Source organism: Haliotis rufescens, unplaced genomic scaffold (assembly GCF_023055435.1).
Source record: "Haliotis rufescens isolate VD_foot unplaced genomic scaffold, xgHalRufe1.0.p SCAF_8, whole genome shotgun sequence".
Classification (NCBI taxonomy): Eukaryota; Metazoa; Mollusca; class Gastropoda; order Lepetellida; family Haliotidae; genus Haliotis; species Haliotis rufescens.
This window is the reverse complement of record NW_025964372.1, coordinates 24,173,305-24,188,140: the sequence shown is the minus strand read 5'-3', so window position 1 is coordinate 24,188,140 and position 14,836 is coordinate 24,173,305. Positions and strand designations below refer to the sequence as shown.

General features: G+C 42.0%; 1 protein-coding gene across 1 annotated transcript; it reads right to left on the bottom strand.

Annotated features, from left to right (window-relative positions):
- Positions 1-533: 533 nt before the first annotated feature.
- Positions 534-14,102, bottom strand: LOC124139296 (heparanase-like). Its single transcript, XM_046506259.2, has 10 exons — positions 13,868-14,102; positions 12,068-12,213; positions 10,727-10,900; positions 9,411-9,579; positions 7,074-7,124; positions 6,318-6,518; positions 4,680-4,791; positions 3,964-4,073; positions 1,762-1,908; positions 534-773 (listed from the first exon to the last, which is right to left on the bottom strand). The coding sequence occupies exons 1-10, from the start codon at positions 14,050-14,052 to the stop codon at positions 593-595; spliced, it is 1,476 nt and encodes a 491-aa protein (XP_046362215.2). The 5' UTR covers positions 14,053-14,102; the 3' UTR covers positions 534-592.
- Positions 14,103-14,836: the final 734 nt, after the last annotated feature.

The following is a 14,836-nucleotide window of genomic DNA, read 5'->3' as shown; positions in this document are numbered from 1 at the left end:
ACAAACCTAACGAACCCTAGTCTACAACCACAGAGGACTAATGAAACACGCGACTGCTCCATATGACATGTTTTGACTATAGAAGACCGTGAAGATTCCGGGGTAGAATAGGTCTTCAGCAACCCATGCTTGCCTTAAAAGGCGACTATGCTTGTCGTAAAAGGCGACTAACGGGATCAGGTGGTCAGGCTCGCTGACTTGGTTGAAATACATGTCATCGATCCCAATTGCGCGGATCGATGCTCATGATATCAATCACTGGATTGTCTGGTCGAGACTGGATTATTTACAGACCGCCGTCATATAGCTGGAATATTGCTGAGTGCGGCGTTCAACAACAAACAAACAAACAAACTTACTGAAGCCAACTCTGCGACAGAAATGCCTGGTTAACGTTCCACTGTCTTTTCTAGACAAGGTCAGAATCCGAGCAAGAAGGCCCCACGTTGACGTTATTATACCTCAAAGTTATCGACAGCTGCAGTGGGGTTCAAAACTCCCGAGCCTGTAAATCCCGAGACAACGTATGTCCATTACGACAATCGTTTTTTATTTGCATAAACTGCAACAGCTACAAGAACAAACTGCAGCATCAGCCGATGACAGGTCCGTGGCTCTGTGACTTGCAGGAGGCGAGGTTGGCATGGGGCATCACGATGAACCCAAAGGAACGAGGAGGGATTGTCACTGAACCGGATGTGACTGTCTTCGGTGGGAGAGGGGGAATGACATTATTGGCATAGACGATGGCTTGACCATTCAGTTCCACGACTCTGAAATATGTAATAGCACTGACGATACATTATGTAATTATATGTAATGGCAACTCCAATATCTGCCTCTCTGACATGACTAATATGGCGACTATGCTTGTCGTACGAGGCGACTAACGGGATCGGGTGGTCAGGCTCGCTGACTTGGTTGATGCATGTTATCGATCCCAATTGCGAAGATCGATGCTCATGATATCAATCACTGGTCCAGACTCGATAATTTACAGACCGCAGTCATATAGCTGGAACAGCTGAGTGCGGCGTTAAACAACCAACAAACTAATATGGGATCTAAAGACAGTTTTACAGTGATAATGTTGAACGTTTACCTTCACTTTAATGTAACGTTCACACGTAGTCATACTGTTAATAGGGCCTTGAAATAGCTGGAATATTGTTTACTATCGTTAAAAACATTCACAGGCACATTCATTATACTTACTGGTCAACTAGTTTGAAAGGCCGCCAGGTAGTCTGGCTGTCAGATATTGGTTCGTACGGTCCGATTCACACATGACAAAAGAGACTAGTGAGAATAGCTTCATCCCGTCTTTAGCAACATTTCAGTACGTTCGACCCGTGAAGATCCGGGGTAGAATAGGTCTTCAGCAACCCATACTTGCCGTTAAAGGCGACTAGGCTTGTCGTAAAAGCGACCAACGGGATCGGGTGGTCAGGCTCGTTGACTTACTTGATGCATGTCATCGATCCCAAATGTGTGGATCGATGCTCATGATATTAATCACTGGATTGTCTGGTCCAGACTCGATTATTTACAGACCGCCGTCATATAGCTGGAATATTGCTGTGTGCGGCTTTAAACAACAAACAAACAAACAAATTTCAGTACCTTCACCAAGTGGTCACCAGAAATTGGTTTCTCTCTCACACACACAAGCACCAACACACACACACACACACACACACACACACACACACACACACACACACACACACACGTTTGAAGGATGACGTGAATCTGGTTTACTTTGCCCTGAGGCTGCCATGCTGAGGAGTAAGCCAGAAGACATCCAGGTGATCTTGTCCAGGCAGGTGAGGGAATCTCAGGATGGCGGAGTCGTTGTTAACGTTCATCGCATACACGGTGACGCTTCCGGGGTTGTAATGGTACAGACTGGAGGTGAAAGAAATTGTTTGAGGAAATACTGGAATTCTTTTTTGGTCCAATAAACGATCATATCATTCTTCACTGGATGCCCTGGAGAACTATGCTGTGGGGCCAAAACAGAGTTTACCTTCTCCCATCCCGGTCTAATATCGAAACTCAGCGGATGCCAAGACATGGTTTTAATGGTTACCATGACCATTAAGGTATCAGTGTATATCGTATTTATAATTCACATTTTTGCGACGGAAACTTTGAATATTTTAGCGTTGTTCAAATTTTAAATGACGGGTCCTTGACAAAAACAATATTTGTGAGCGAGTTCAAAATCAACGTCGCATCAGCTGAAAATATAAAACATATGATTCCATACATATAGATGATTTGTAATAGAATATACACTGTGGATGTATGTAAATATATGCGATAAAACCCTTTTCATATTCATCAAATTTATGCAAAACGTTGAGACAATTAAAACAACTTCTGAGCAAGAGTCGTATGAAGCTCTTTGAAATCTTAGTAGAAGGTGCATGCATTGTACCTACAAAATTGTGAAATGTAAACACAAAAGGGCGTATTTGCCGGAATTATGTGAAAGCTTACTACTGGAAAGTTTAAGTCCCCCTTCTTGTCACACGGTCTTTTGGAAAGTGTTTTGGCACTCTGAATATTTATGCACATGTCTAAATATGAAACAGATGATGCGGACTCTCTGGTCTCCTTTATTTCTAGTTCAGGTGGGTAAATCAGTGGAAGGAAATTGTCTTCTTGTTGTATTTTGAACGACATACCGGAAGCTTAAGTTAAACATCTTGGCCAAATTGACTTGACTTTGACAATATGAACAGAAATTCCGACACACATGAATAAGGAAACAGATCAGCAAGAAGGGGAGCACATATACGCGCATGGGGATGCCTACATCTTGCCTAAATATTTCACGTAGATGTTATCAGTGACGAACTCTAGCATTTCACATATTGTTCCTTCAGTAAACATCAGATCGCATTTGCTTTTATTTTCATACATTGACCTGAACCCCTGAAGATAACTGTTTCTTTGGTCACCACGTTTTGTTATGAAAATCCCGTTGATCGAGGATGACATTTGTTTTCATTTCTGACAAATCGCCCGACATTAGACGTGTAACTGTTTCTATGGTCACCACGTTTTGTTATGAAAGTCCCGTTGATCAAGGATGACATTTGTTTTCATTTCTGACAAATCGCCCGACATTAGACGTGTAACTGTTTCTATGGTCACCACGTTTTGTTATGAAAGTCCCGTTGATCAAGGATGACATTTGTTTTCATTTCTGACAAATCGCCCGACATTAGACGTGTAACTGTTTCTATGGTCACCACGTTTTGTTCTAAAAGTCCCGCTGATCAAGGATGACATTTGTTTTCATTTCTGACAAATCGCCCGACATTAGACATGTAACTGTTTCTATGGTCACCACGTTTTGTTATAAAAGTCCCGTTGATCAAGGATGACGTTTGTTTTCATTTCTGACAAATCGCCCGACATTAGACATGTAACTGTTTCTATGGTCACCACGTTTTGTTATAAAAGTCCCGCTGATCAAGGATGACATTTGTTTTCATTTCTGACAAATCGCCCGACATTAGACGTGTAACTGTATCTATGGTCACCATGTTTTGTTCTAAAAGTCCCGTTGATCAAGGATGACATTTGTTTTCATTTCTGACAAATCGCCCGACATTAGACATGAAACTGTTTCTATGGTCACCATGTTTTGTTCTAAAAGTCCCGTTGATCAAGGATGACGTTTGTTTTCATTTCTGACAAATCGCCCGACATTAGACATGTAACTGTTTCTATGGTCACCATGTTTAGAAACAAATGCCCCATGAATCAGGGAGGTTTTCCCTTACGTTTGTCATGTCGGGGAGTGGTGGACAAAGTTGAAAAAATCAAACGACAGAACTGAACGTCGTCCTTTTCTGTGAATGTAAAAAGTGAAGAAAACCCTTTGAGTTTTTGAGAATCGTATTATTTCCACTTGTGTCAAATTCGAAATATGAAATATCCACCTACTTTTGGAGCTTAGTGCAGTGAGCATACACTCGGACAAACTTGGAAGGAGATGTGACGTCAAACACTTTATTTCCAACCAGACGCTTGTAGAGCAGAGTTAGCCAGTAATCCTGAATGAACAGGTTTAATGCATGAGGCTCAATGAAAAACAAGTTAGGTACACTTGAAACAGCTTATTGGAACAATTCTTGTATGGTTTTGAGTTCAACGAACTGATTCAGCTTGTACTAGGCTAATGGCAGTTTAATTGTGCCAGTCCACTGGGTTGGATGACTCACACAGACTCCGAAAGAGTTGATAAGAAAGGCAATTCAAACGTAAGTATGTACTTCTGGTAAATTCTTCTCTATGCAAATGTCTAGAACGGCCCCCGTCACGCTATATTAATAGGAAACGACACTGCAGCCCATTGTCTATCTTGTCCGTGAAATCCATTACGATCTCGGCTGCTGCCTTCGAATGCAACGGTACTAGAGACACATTTCCCCCTTCAAGGACTTCCTGACGTCACAAAATAAAATAATGTTACAAGCATTCCTTTCTTGTGGTACGAGGCGGCCCTATTGAACTGAGTGGTGACTTGAAAGATTGCTTGTCATCGTACCAACGTCGGTTTGGGACCTGACGCATATTACCAATGATTGGTTAGTTACAGGCCGCCGTATAGCTGGAATATTGCTGGATGTGGCGTTCAGCAACTTGGAAAGAATACTTACAGGATTTGGGTCCATATCAGACTGGAGTACTCCATAGTTGCCGCCATAAAGGGACTGTCTCAACACACCTTTGATACCATACCTGGCACACACGCCAAGCTTGTCCATCCATCTAGAACGGAACAAAACTGCGGCATTACATACTTCTGTTGAATGTACATGAATGATGACAAAGAATGTTCATTAATGCCCATGTTGATTCTGGTGACATTTCCCAAATCTCATTACAGTCCGATATTTTTACATGGACAGAATACCACTATGCCTGAAGATCTGATGACAACTCTATAAGCCCAAGCGAAATGACTGATATCTGGCTTCTTGATTGGTTGGTTGGTTGGTTGGTTGGTTGTTTAACGCCGCACTCGACAATATTCCAGCTATATGACGGCGGTCTGAAAATAATCGAGTCTTGAACAGACAATCCAGTGATTGATATCATGAGCATCGATCCACGCAATTGGGATCAATGACATGCATCAACCAAGTCAGCGAGCCTGACCACCCGATCCCGAAAGTCGCCTTTTACGACAAGCATAGTCGCCTTTTACGGCAAGCATGGGTTGCTGAATACCTATTCTACCCCGGAATATTATGGCTTCTTGAACCAACAAGTCAGCTTTCTACAACGCTTCGGCTTAATGTTGGGGTTTTTTCACCTCGATTCGGAAATTTCGATCTTAGAAGAAGACATTGTATCGGATTAAAATATATGATTTGAATGAGATTGGACTTAATGCATGGGGTGGAAACATGGACTTACTATTAATACAACCGAAACACGACTTTCCATAATCACAAGAAATCTTGGCTAAAGTCCATTGTACGATTCCGAATATGTCAAAAGGAATGTGTACGAATCACTATGAAACAGTGATGAAACCAGATGTTCACGAGACCCGTGAAGATCCGGGGTAGAAAAGGTCTTCAGCAACCCATGCTTGCCATAAATGGCGACTATACGTGTCGTTAGAGGCGACTAACGGGATCGGGTGGTCAGGCTCGCTGACTTTGTTGATGCATGTCATCGATCCCCATTTCGTGGATCGATGCTCACGATATCAACCACTGGATTGTCTTGTCCAGACTCGATTATTTACAGACCGCCGTCATATAGCTGGAATATTGCTGAGTGCGGCGTTAAACAACAAACAAACCAAGATGTTCACGAAAAGGTGAGCGTATCCTGCCTCACCGGTGGCACACGTCACACATATATAGGCAAATTATGCACAAAACGGATTCAAAGCAATTTTTGTTTGTCAATCCGCGGAATGTTTTGTTTTATAAACGTGGTTATATCTAAGGTCAAGTGACTGTATGCATTTTCAAAATTATCTTTGCAAACTATCCCCGAGATACCTTTTGATCTTAATCCTAAAATGACTTTGTCTTTATTACAACAAAAACATGAGCCCCCCCCAAACCTAAGCATGTCATATGAGGCAATTTAAAGGATCGGGTAGCCAGGCTCTTGGGTGGCCAGGTGACATGACCGAAAGCGCGGATCTTTGCCCATAATATCAATCACTGGTTGTCTATATTCATAGCTGGAGTGTTTATGAGTACGGCGTTAAGCAACAAACAAACATGAAATACATGTATGCTTAAAAATTCTTCAAGAAAATATGTTCTTACAAGAAGCCAGCTGCATAAGCATCCGAGAGATGCAAGGCACCTCCTGACCACCCAGTGGATGTTTCTCCTAGCCACAGTGGCCTGACAGGCTGATAGTCGTCGATGAGGTGTACAGCATGGATCATTCTGGAAGCCAGCTTGTTCAGCCACCACAGGGACACGAAGGAACCCTCATGTGCAGTATGGCCGTTGAAATAATAGCTAGTGACAGAATGATGCACAAATGATTTAACTTTTGACAGGGAGTTTGATAATGTATGGTATTATCGGCAGTTATCGATAATAGTGAGTGAGTGAGTTGGGTTTAACGCCGCTTTTAACAGTATTCCAGTTATATCACGGCGTAGCAGCTTAATGTGGGAGGAAATTCCGAAGTGATGCAGGTCTCAGATGTTTACAACTTCGGTGAAAACCACGAGCACGGGTATGGTGCTGACAAACCTAGAAACATAATCGGGGCGAACCGGGATTCGAACCCACAATCATAGGATTCTGGCGTGCCCAAGGGACGTAACTCTGTGCAGCGAATCGCGGCGCCTTAGATAACTGGGCCACCCGTCCCCCCGTTTTCGATAATGAATTATGTGTTTCGTCGCTAATAGTAAGATGCGATATTTGCACAAATTATTTAGTAATCGTAGAAAAATATATTTATGTTGTAAAATAGTGTCACCGTCATTTAAGACATTTCAAATGAAACTACCGCTGTCATGTATTGTTTGGATGTGTAAATATCAGATACTTCTGTCAACCTACTGGTGAATGGTGACAACATCCACGGCTGATGCTCCACCATGACTGAGGAACCTATAAAAATATAGCATTTATTTATTATTTAATTGTTTATTGCTTCAAAGGCCGGTTTTGCCCATTGAACAAATCATATCATTTTGCCAAAGAATATTAACTTGAAAGCATGAAATTCAAAAGTTGAAACATTGTATCAGATAGTTGGGTGTTTGGTATAGATTATAAAACCAAGGATAAACAATTTTTTTACTTAAGTTAAAAATAGTCATACATACTGGTATATTCAACATGATCATAAGCAAATGTGGGACAGTGTTTATTTATGATCTTCCGGCAAAATGCTGCAGTGATGTTGAAGTTGATAGCTGTTCATGCTACCAATCTATACCACTCCAAATTGCTAAGGATCACCAATTAAAAGGTAAAACGTCAAATTGTATGTAAACTGACGTCCAAAAGAAACTTTACCAACTGAAAATATAAATTTCAGACAAAGTATAATTTTTTTTTCGATTAAGTCTAATAGTATCTAAAACACATAACCTAAATACAACAATAGTGTATGCAGAAAATGTTCATCGTCTGTTACATGTTAGCGAGATGACACGCGAAAAAGTGAAAAACACGTGCACCACGACAACTGCAAATGCACGTGCGGGTAAGGGTATAAAACGATTGCAACCGTTACGGCAAGTCAGACATCCACAGTGATAAAAAAAACACAAAAGAAATGCCACGACTCACAGTCGAACAACGTGAACGAGCCTTGGGTATGGTACAGATGGGAGCCACCCACGCCCATATTGTACGAACCTTCGGTTGCTCCCGTGTTGCCGTTACCAACTTGATGCAACGTTACAGACAGACAGGGCCCACCACTGACAGGCCAAGAACAGGCAGACCAAGGGTGACCACGCCCCATGATGACCGGAACTTGCGTACCTTGCACCTCCGAAATCACTTCCTGACATTGACGTCATCGGCGACAAATGCCTTAGGTCACAGGATTAGCCGACAGACAGTGGCCAGGAGACTCAGGGCTCATGGGATCAGGGCTTTTAGACCATACAGGACAGCTATTGACAGCGCAACATCGTCGTCTGCGATTTAGATGGGCCCGGACTGTACGACTTTGGCAACAACGTGACTGGCAGTGGGCTGTCTTCACTGACGAAAGTCGATTCTGTACGTTTAGGGCTGTACGTCATCAGACGACTGACTTTTTCTGTGCGTCGAAGAGTTTTTGCGTGTATTGAGGCATTTGGTGGTCACACACGCTACTAATGACTTGTTATTGAACGTGAGCAATTGTTTATGTACTCTGCCTATTGTCCATGATTCTGAAAGCTCGAGTTTTGTACCACACCCAACTTTGGGGGGCTCTGACGTCATTCTCGGTCGCGGTATGATTGTCATTTTCAGTGTTGATTATGTTGATATATTGATCTTCTCAATACACTTTACTTCATGCATGTATGTTTTGCTGTTTTTGAGCAAGAGTGATTTCAAACTCTGGTAAAGTTTCTTTTGGACGTCAGTTTATCTGTTAAAATAGCCAAAGACAATATTGCGTGAAGACTTGTTTAATGAACAAAAGTCTGTTGTCATGTGCCACCCAATGCCAACAAACAACATGTGACCAATAACGACTCGGATCACCCGTCAAAATGAGAGTCTAGATGAATTATTAATTATAGTTTCAAATTTATATCAAAACAATAATTCCATTCTATCGTGACCTAGCTAAGGGCACACTCAAAGCAACTCACGTGCTACTCACGGTAAGATTCTAACAGATCAAGCTTCGATTCGGATCAAAGATCAGAGGATCCTTGCACGACAAAGGGAAGTAAATCTCAACATCGACTTACTTAGATCAAGTTCCATATATATATATATATACTTTTCATTTCATCCACTACAAACAAACAAGTAAATAACATTTCTAGTATCACAAGTCATATTTTGTTTTACTGTAAACTTAGTGTCCTTTGTAATTTGGACTGAACAGCCTTTAATTATATTGCTGCAAGTTAGGCAACGTTTGTCACCGCACTCAGAAACCTGTGGAGGGATGACAACAGAATCAAACATATATACAGGTATATATATATATATATTGTGGTACTACTGTACCGCCATCTACAAAGAGTGAGTGAGTGAGTTGGTTATAACGCCGCTTTGAACAGTATTCCAGTCATATCACGGCCTGTCAGCTTTATGTGGGAGGAAAGCCTGAAGTGATGCAGGTCTCAGACGTTTAACTGTTTGGTGATACCCACGAGCACACCCACAAAGAAGATTTATTCTAACGAAACCTTGTCTTGTGTTTATTGAACATACTCCCGCATGAGTGGGTCTCTGTATCCATCCAACGGAGTCATGTCTGGTCCAAGAAGGAGACTGGATTTATATGGGGATTTTTCTAGGATCTGTCTGAGTACTGTGAAATCGGCGCCCATCATTGCTCCCGTGATATTTTGCCGTCCATTCCGTACATACAGGTCCGGCTCTGTTGAAGGAGGGCGCAGGATATAGAGAATGTCACCCGATTGCATTTTGACATCAAATATATCAACACGAGTTGATAAAAGTGGGAAAACTCCGAGGCTTGCCGAGGATTTTTTTTCCACTTTTATCAACGAGTGTTGATATATTTGATATCAAAAGACACGAGGGTGAGATTTTATTTATCATCCAACATCATTCTTCCAACTTTTTCAGTTTGTAGAAAGTAATAAAAAGTACTGCTATCAGCTTCAGTAGCAGAGCCATTAGTGATGTCATTTAATTGTGACGTCATGGTAACCAATGGCGTCACAATGGTCTGCAAAGCATTGTGATGCAATTTCATTGCCGCGATATCTACAGTATAGATATTGCTTGATCTCACCCAAGCGATATCTCCTGTGGGAGCCAGTTTTGGATGATAAATGTACATTGTAAACAACACATTGCGATCAAACATATTACAGGCACCAATCTGTAACATCTTAAGAGGCATCATGTAAACAATAATTGCGCATATTATTGCGAATGGACGTTAAGAACTGTGCATGCATGAATATTGCAGCATTTCATGTTACTGCCTAAGTTTTAATCCACTATGCAATTCGGCATATTACATGTTATGAACTGCTGAGCTGCGGAAGATCGGGGGCTCGATCCCCGGCCGCGTCATACCAAAACACGTTAAATGAAGGTATTTGTTGTTACCTTGCCTGGCGATAGGAATTATGGGGCTAAAACAAGGACTGGTTAGATTGGAGTCAGTATACAGTGTCTGAGTTGGCTATTCATGTTAAACTGCGGCAAGTACCATCTTTTAACGTCTTTTGGTATGACGCGGCCGGGGATCGAACCCCGGACCTTCCGTTCTCCGGACGGACGCTCTACCACTAGACCACGGAGGCGGTCTATATATTTGAATAACCGGGCGTTGTCATGGATACACAATGAAAAAATATATCGCGATATGTTAATTTAACTTTTTCAAATTTGAGCATGTATGAAACTTCAGGGCATCGAATACTACATAGCGTCGACAAATCTTAAAACGTCTATCTTCCAGCTGGATATCTAGTTACATTACCTTCAGTATCGGAAGCCAACTAACTGAATACACAGCGTACTTTAACATTAGACATATAAAGTCATACCATTTCCAAGCTCCCAGCCAGCGATGTCGTAATGCTTCTGAGACGAATAGTTCATCAACAATTCTGCATTCGTAGGATCCCACACATCATTTTTCCGTTGAAAAGCATTGAAGGCAAATATCAACTTCAATCCAGCATTATGTATAAATTCGTTGAGCTCGTCCCACCGTGTCGCTATAAAATATCATATGCAATAAATAGAGTCACAAAAGGAGCAGCTGTAGATATTTGCAATACTTAGTAATACTTTGAACACAGATTCACCAAATTCAGATGACATATTGGTCAAATACGTCATTGTTCTTATCAAACTGCATTACATTAGTGGACTGAGACATTATAACTGACCCAAAGTGTTTCAATTCCAACATCTTTCTTAATCGTTTTTTTTCGTTACTACATCTCTGTACTTCTACACAGACGAATCCAAAATATACGTTTCGTTTTACGTTTCATCAAAATCAGTAAATGTACTATTGTTGGATGGACTTCTGGTTCATTACTTGGAAGAAGTACTGCTATGCGTTGTCAAGCAACAAACACATGCCATTTCATTCAAATTGTGTTGGTGGCGGGTGCTGCATGTAGGCCAAGACCTGCTTACCCTTTTCGCAAACACCTGTTATTACTGATTTTCAGTGATTCATTGACATACTTTTCACCGCCATGTTGCCCTTTACGCCCATTGCAATCTGTTTTGTCGGATAATCGAGACTGGTATTTCTCTGGCGTTGACGTTTTATAATCAACGCCGATTTTTAGCAATAGTCCTGCCTTATTACGACGGGGATACCAAGCATCGCCTTCAGAGAGCGTGCCTATATGGAGAAGCAGTAATTTAACGACCATGTTGCTACCCAACTGCCCTGTGTTATCGTATTGGCCCGTTGAGAAGAGTATATCCCCAGCCACAGGTGACTGCTGTAAGATGCGATAAAATGTATCTGGTGGTCGGCCTCCATGTCGTAATTGCGTACAATTGTCACTCAACGGCGTGGGATGTTGCTCATAATATCAACCACTGGTTTTTTCTGTTCCTGCCTTGAATTATTTATAAGACCACCGTCACATACCTAGAGTGAGTGAGTGAGTATGGTTTTACGCCGCTTTTAGCAATATTCCAGCAATATCACGGCGGGGGACACCAGAAATGGGATTCACACATTGTACCCATGTCGAGAATCGAACTCGGGTCTTCGGCGTGACGAGCGAACGCTTTAACCACTAGGCTACCCGACCGCCCCTCACATAGCCTGAATATTGCTGAGCAACAAACAAACGGTAACGCATATGCAATGTTAGGTAATTGGGCAAAACGGTCGTGCCTTTCAATGCACTTACCTGTGAGTTTGAATGGGTGCCCAGCTGGAGGTATGTGCGCTACTGGACCAGCATGGGGGTCAAACACCAGGTCATCCCCCATGGATCCCCCCACTCGAATATAGCTGGGAGCCACTGCTTTCATCAGGTTCAAGGCTTTCGGGGAGCTGGATGATCAATAAGGATATAGCAGGAAGCCAATTCGATAAAAAAAACTGATGATAAAAACACTTGTATAGAACAGGGAGCCTTTGCTTTCGTCTAGTTCAAGACTTTCGGGGAGCTGATGACAAAAAACACTTTTATAGAACAGGGAACCTTTGCTTTCGTCTAGTTCAAGACTTTCGGGGAGCTGATGATACAAACAATTTTATATAACAGCGAGACATATCTTTTATCGAGCTTTCTGGGACCTAACGATCGATAAGGATATATCAGAAAGTCATTGCTTTCTTCGAGTGCAAAGCTTTAGGAAACAGTTGATAAATAAATATATTACAAAACAGGGAGCCATGATTGTCTTAATCAGGTTTAAGGTGCTGATGAAAAAAAAAATACACCATTAGAGGGAGCCACTTGTTTTATCAGATTCAAGGCTTCGGGGAGCTGTTGATCTGTAAAAATCTAACAGGGAGCCATGGTTTTCTTCAGGTTCAAGGCTTTCGGTAAAGCGGTTAAACGCTGCTTACTTTTATATACTGTTTAAAGAATTTCAGTTCCATCATGGCACCTCCGCTTAATGTGGGAGAAATACCTACGCCTGTCACATATGTAGACGTTGAACACTGTGTTCGTGTGATTCCTTTTTAATGCCACACTCAGCAATAATCTTAACAGGGAGCCACTGCCTTCATGTGGTTCGAATTTTTCAGGGAACTGGAAGATCAACAAGCATACAGAAGGAAGCCAATGTTTTCATCGAAATCAAGACTTTCGGGGAGCTGATGACCAGTGATAAAAAAATGTGATATAACAGGGAGACATTGCTTTCATCGAGTTCAAGCGGCCAGTAAATAGTTACGTCTAGACCAGACAATCCAGTGAATGGCATCATCAGCATCGATCCACGCAATAGGAATACGATGACATGCAATCAACCACATCACCTAGCCTTACCAACTGATCCAATTAGACGTCTCTCACGACAAACGTAGGTTACTAGGGACCTGTATTCCTACCCGGAATGCCCACGTGTAGAGTGAGTGAGTGAGTGGGGTTTAACGCCGCTTTTAACAGTATTCCAGTTATATCATGGCGTGTCAGCTTAATGTGGGGGGAAAGCTCGAAGTGATGCAGGTCTCAGACGTTTACCACTTCGGTGAAACCCACGAGGACGGGTATGGTGCTGACAAACCTAGAAACATAATCGGGGCGAACCGGGATTCGAACCCACAATCATAGGTTTCTGGCGTGTCCAGGGGACGCAACTCTGCACAGCGAATCGCGGCGCCTTAGATGACTTGGCCACCCGTGCCCCCTCCCACGAGTAGAAATTAAGAAGCGTGTTATGGTGGTAAAAGACCACGGCCCTATAGGTGTCAATTCCAGGTAAGAATAGGTCCCCACATACCTTTACTTCTCGTTCGAGGCATCTGAATGGATCGTCAGACTCAGCGACACACTGAATGTTTGTCGCACCAGGACGGTGCTCATGATATCAATCACTCGTTTATCTGGCCCAGATATGAATATTCACAATAATCCAACTGAATCTCAGAGTGGATCCTTGCTAGTGGATGGTTAACTCAGCAGAGACGAGGAAAACGATGTCATTTTGGTAATGAAAAACAAGCAGGTGTGAGATCAAGAATTAACGCTTACCTGAAGTTAAATCGGCCCCATCCAACCCGCAGTAAGTATGTGTCCAATGTGAACCCCACAAACATATCACCGATTTCTTGTACGACCTTGTTCGTCTTCACCAAAATGTTTTCTGTCGATAAAGAACATGATGTTGATGGCATCAATATCATAAGGAAAAAACGTGCAAGTGGTATTTTCACCATTGTACCGAGTGGTTGGCACCAGAACTAGATCCTGTGTCAACCTTATATATGTCGTTAGTAATCTTATCACAATTCAGGAGTGTAGCTGCTATAACTGTATATAGATATTTAGGTTAGATAACCCCTATGTATGTGGGTTATTGTTAAAAATACAAACTATTCATCATCAATGAGCATGGACAAATATAGCAACGACCTTGAACATTTTGAATATGGAATGGATGCTGTGACATTCGCTGTTGGAAGGCTGTACCATAGCAGCTATATAAGAAAACCTATTTAAGACCACTACTCGGTCATATTTGTTCAAAATGTAACGAGAGTTGGTATATATGTAGGTATATATGTAGTTCCTTTGAAATACCGGGTTCGTAAGGCCCCTAGCAACCTACAACGTATGCTGGCCGTACACAGTATGTGGTAATTAATGATTTGACGCGTTGTGTCTAATAACATTATGTTAATAACCTCGTTCCAGCATTGCTGAGTGCGGTGTTATAAGGGTAACGCTAATTTTCAGGGCATTATCATTTGCAGAAGCCTGAGGTCTTCCATTAACTGCGACAGTGGTAATTCACACCAAACCTCAAAGCATCGCTATTTACATGGGGCTGTTTAGAACTGTTGCTGACTTCAAGGCAGGCATTCTGATTGAAACAGTACAAGTTTAGTTTCCCGGTCCGGCAATTTCAGTGAAGATTTTTATAAAGCTAAAAATACCTTTGGAATGCATTCAAGGTCAGAAAAGGGGTAAATATGCGTTCAGCCCCACCAATAACTGTTG

Coding starts and splice junctions, on each gene's coding strand:
- LOC124139296 (XM_046506259.2), bottom strand. CDS start 14,052: ATGGTGAAAATACCACTTGCACGTTTTTTCCTTATGATATTGATGCCA. Junction 1,909..3,963: donor CACTGCACTAAGCTCCAAAA/GTAGGTGGATAT, acceptor TTTCACCTCCAG/TCTGTACCATTACAACCCCG. Junction 774..1,761: donor CATGGCAGCCTCAGGGCAAA/GTAAACCAGATT, acceptor TACATATTTCAG/AGTCGTGGAACTGAATGGTC.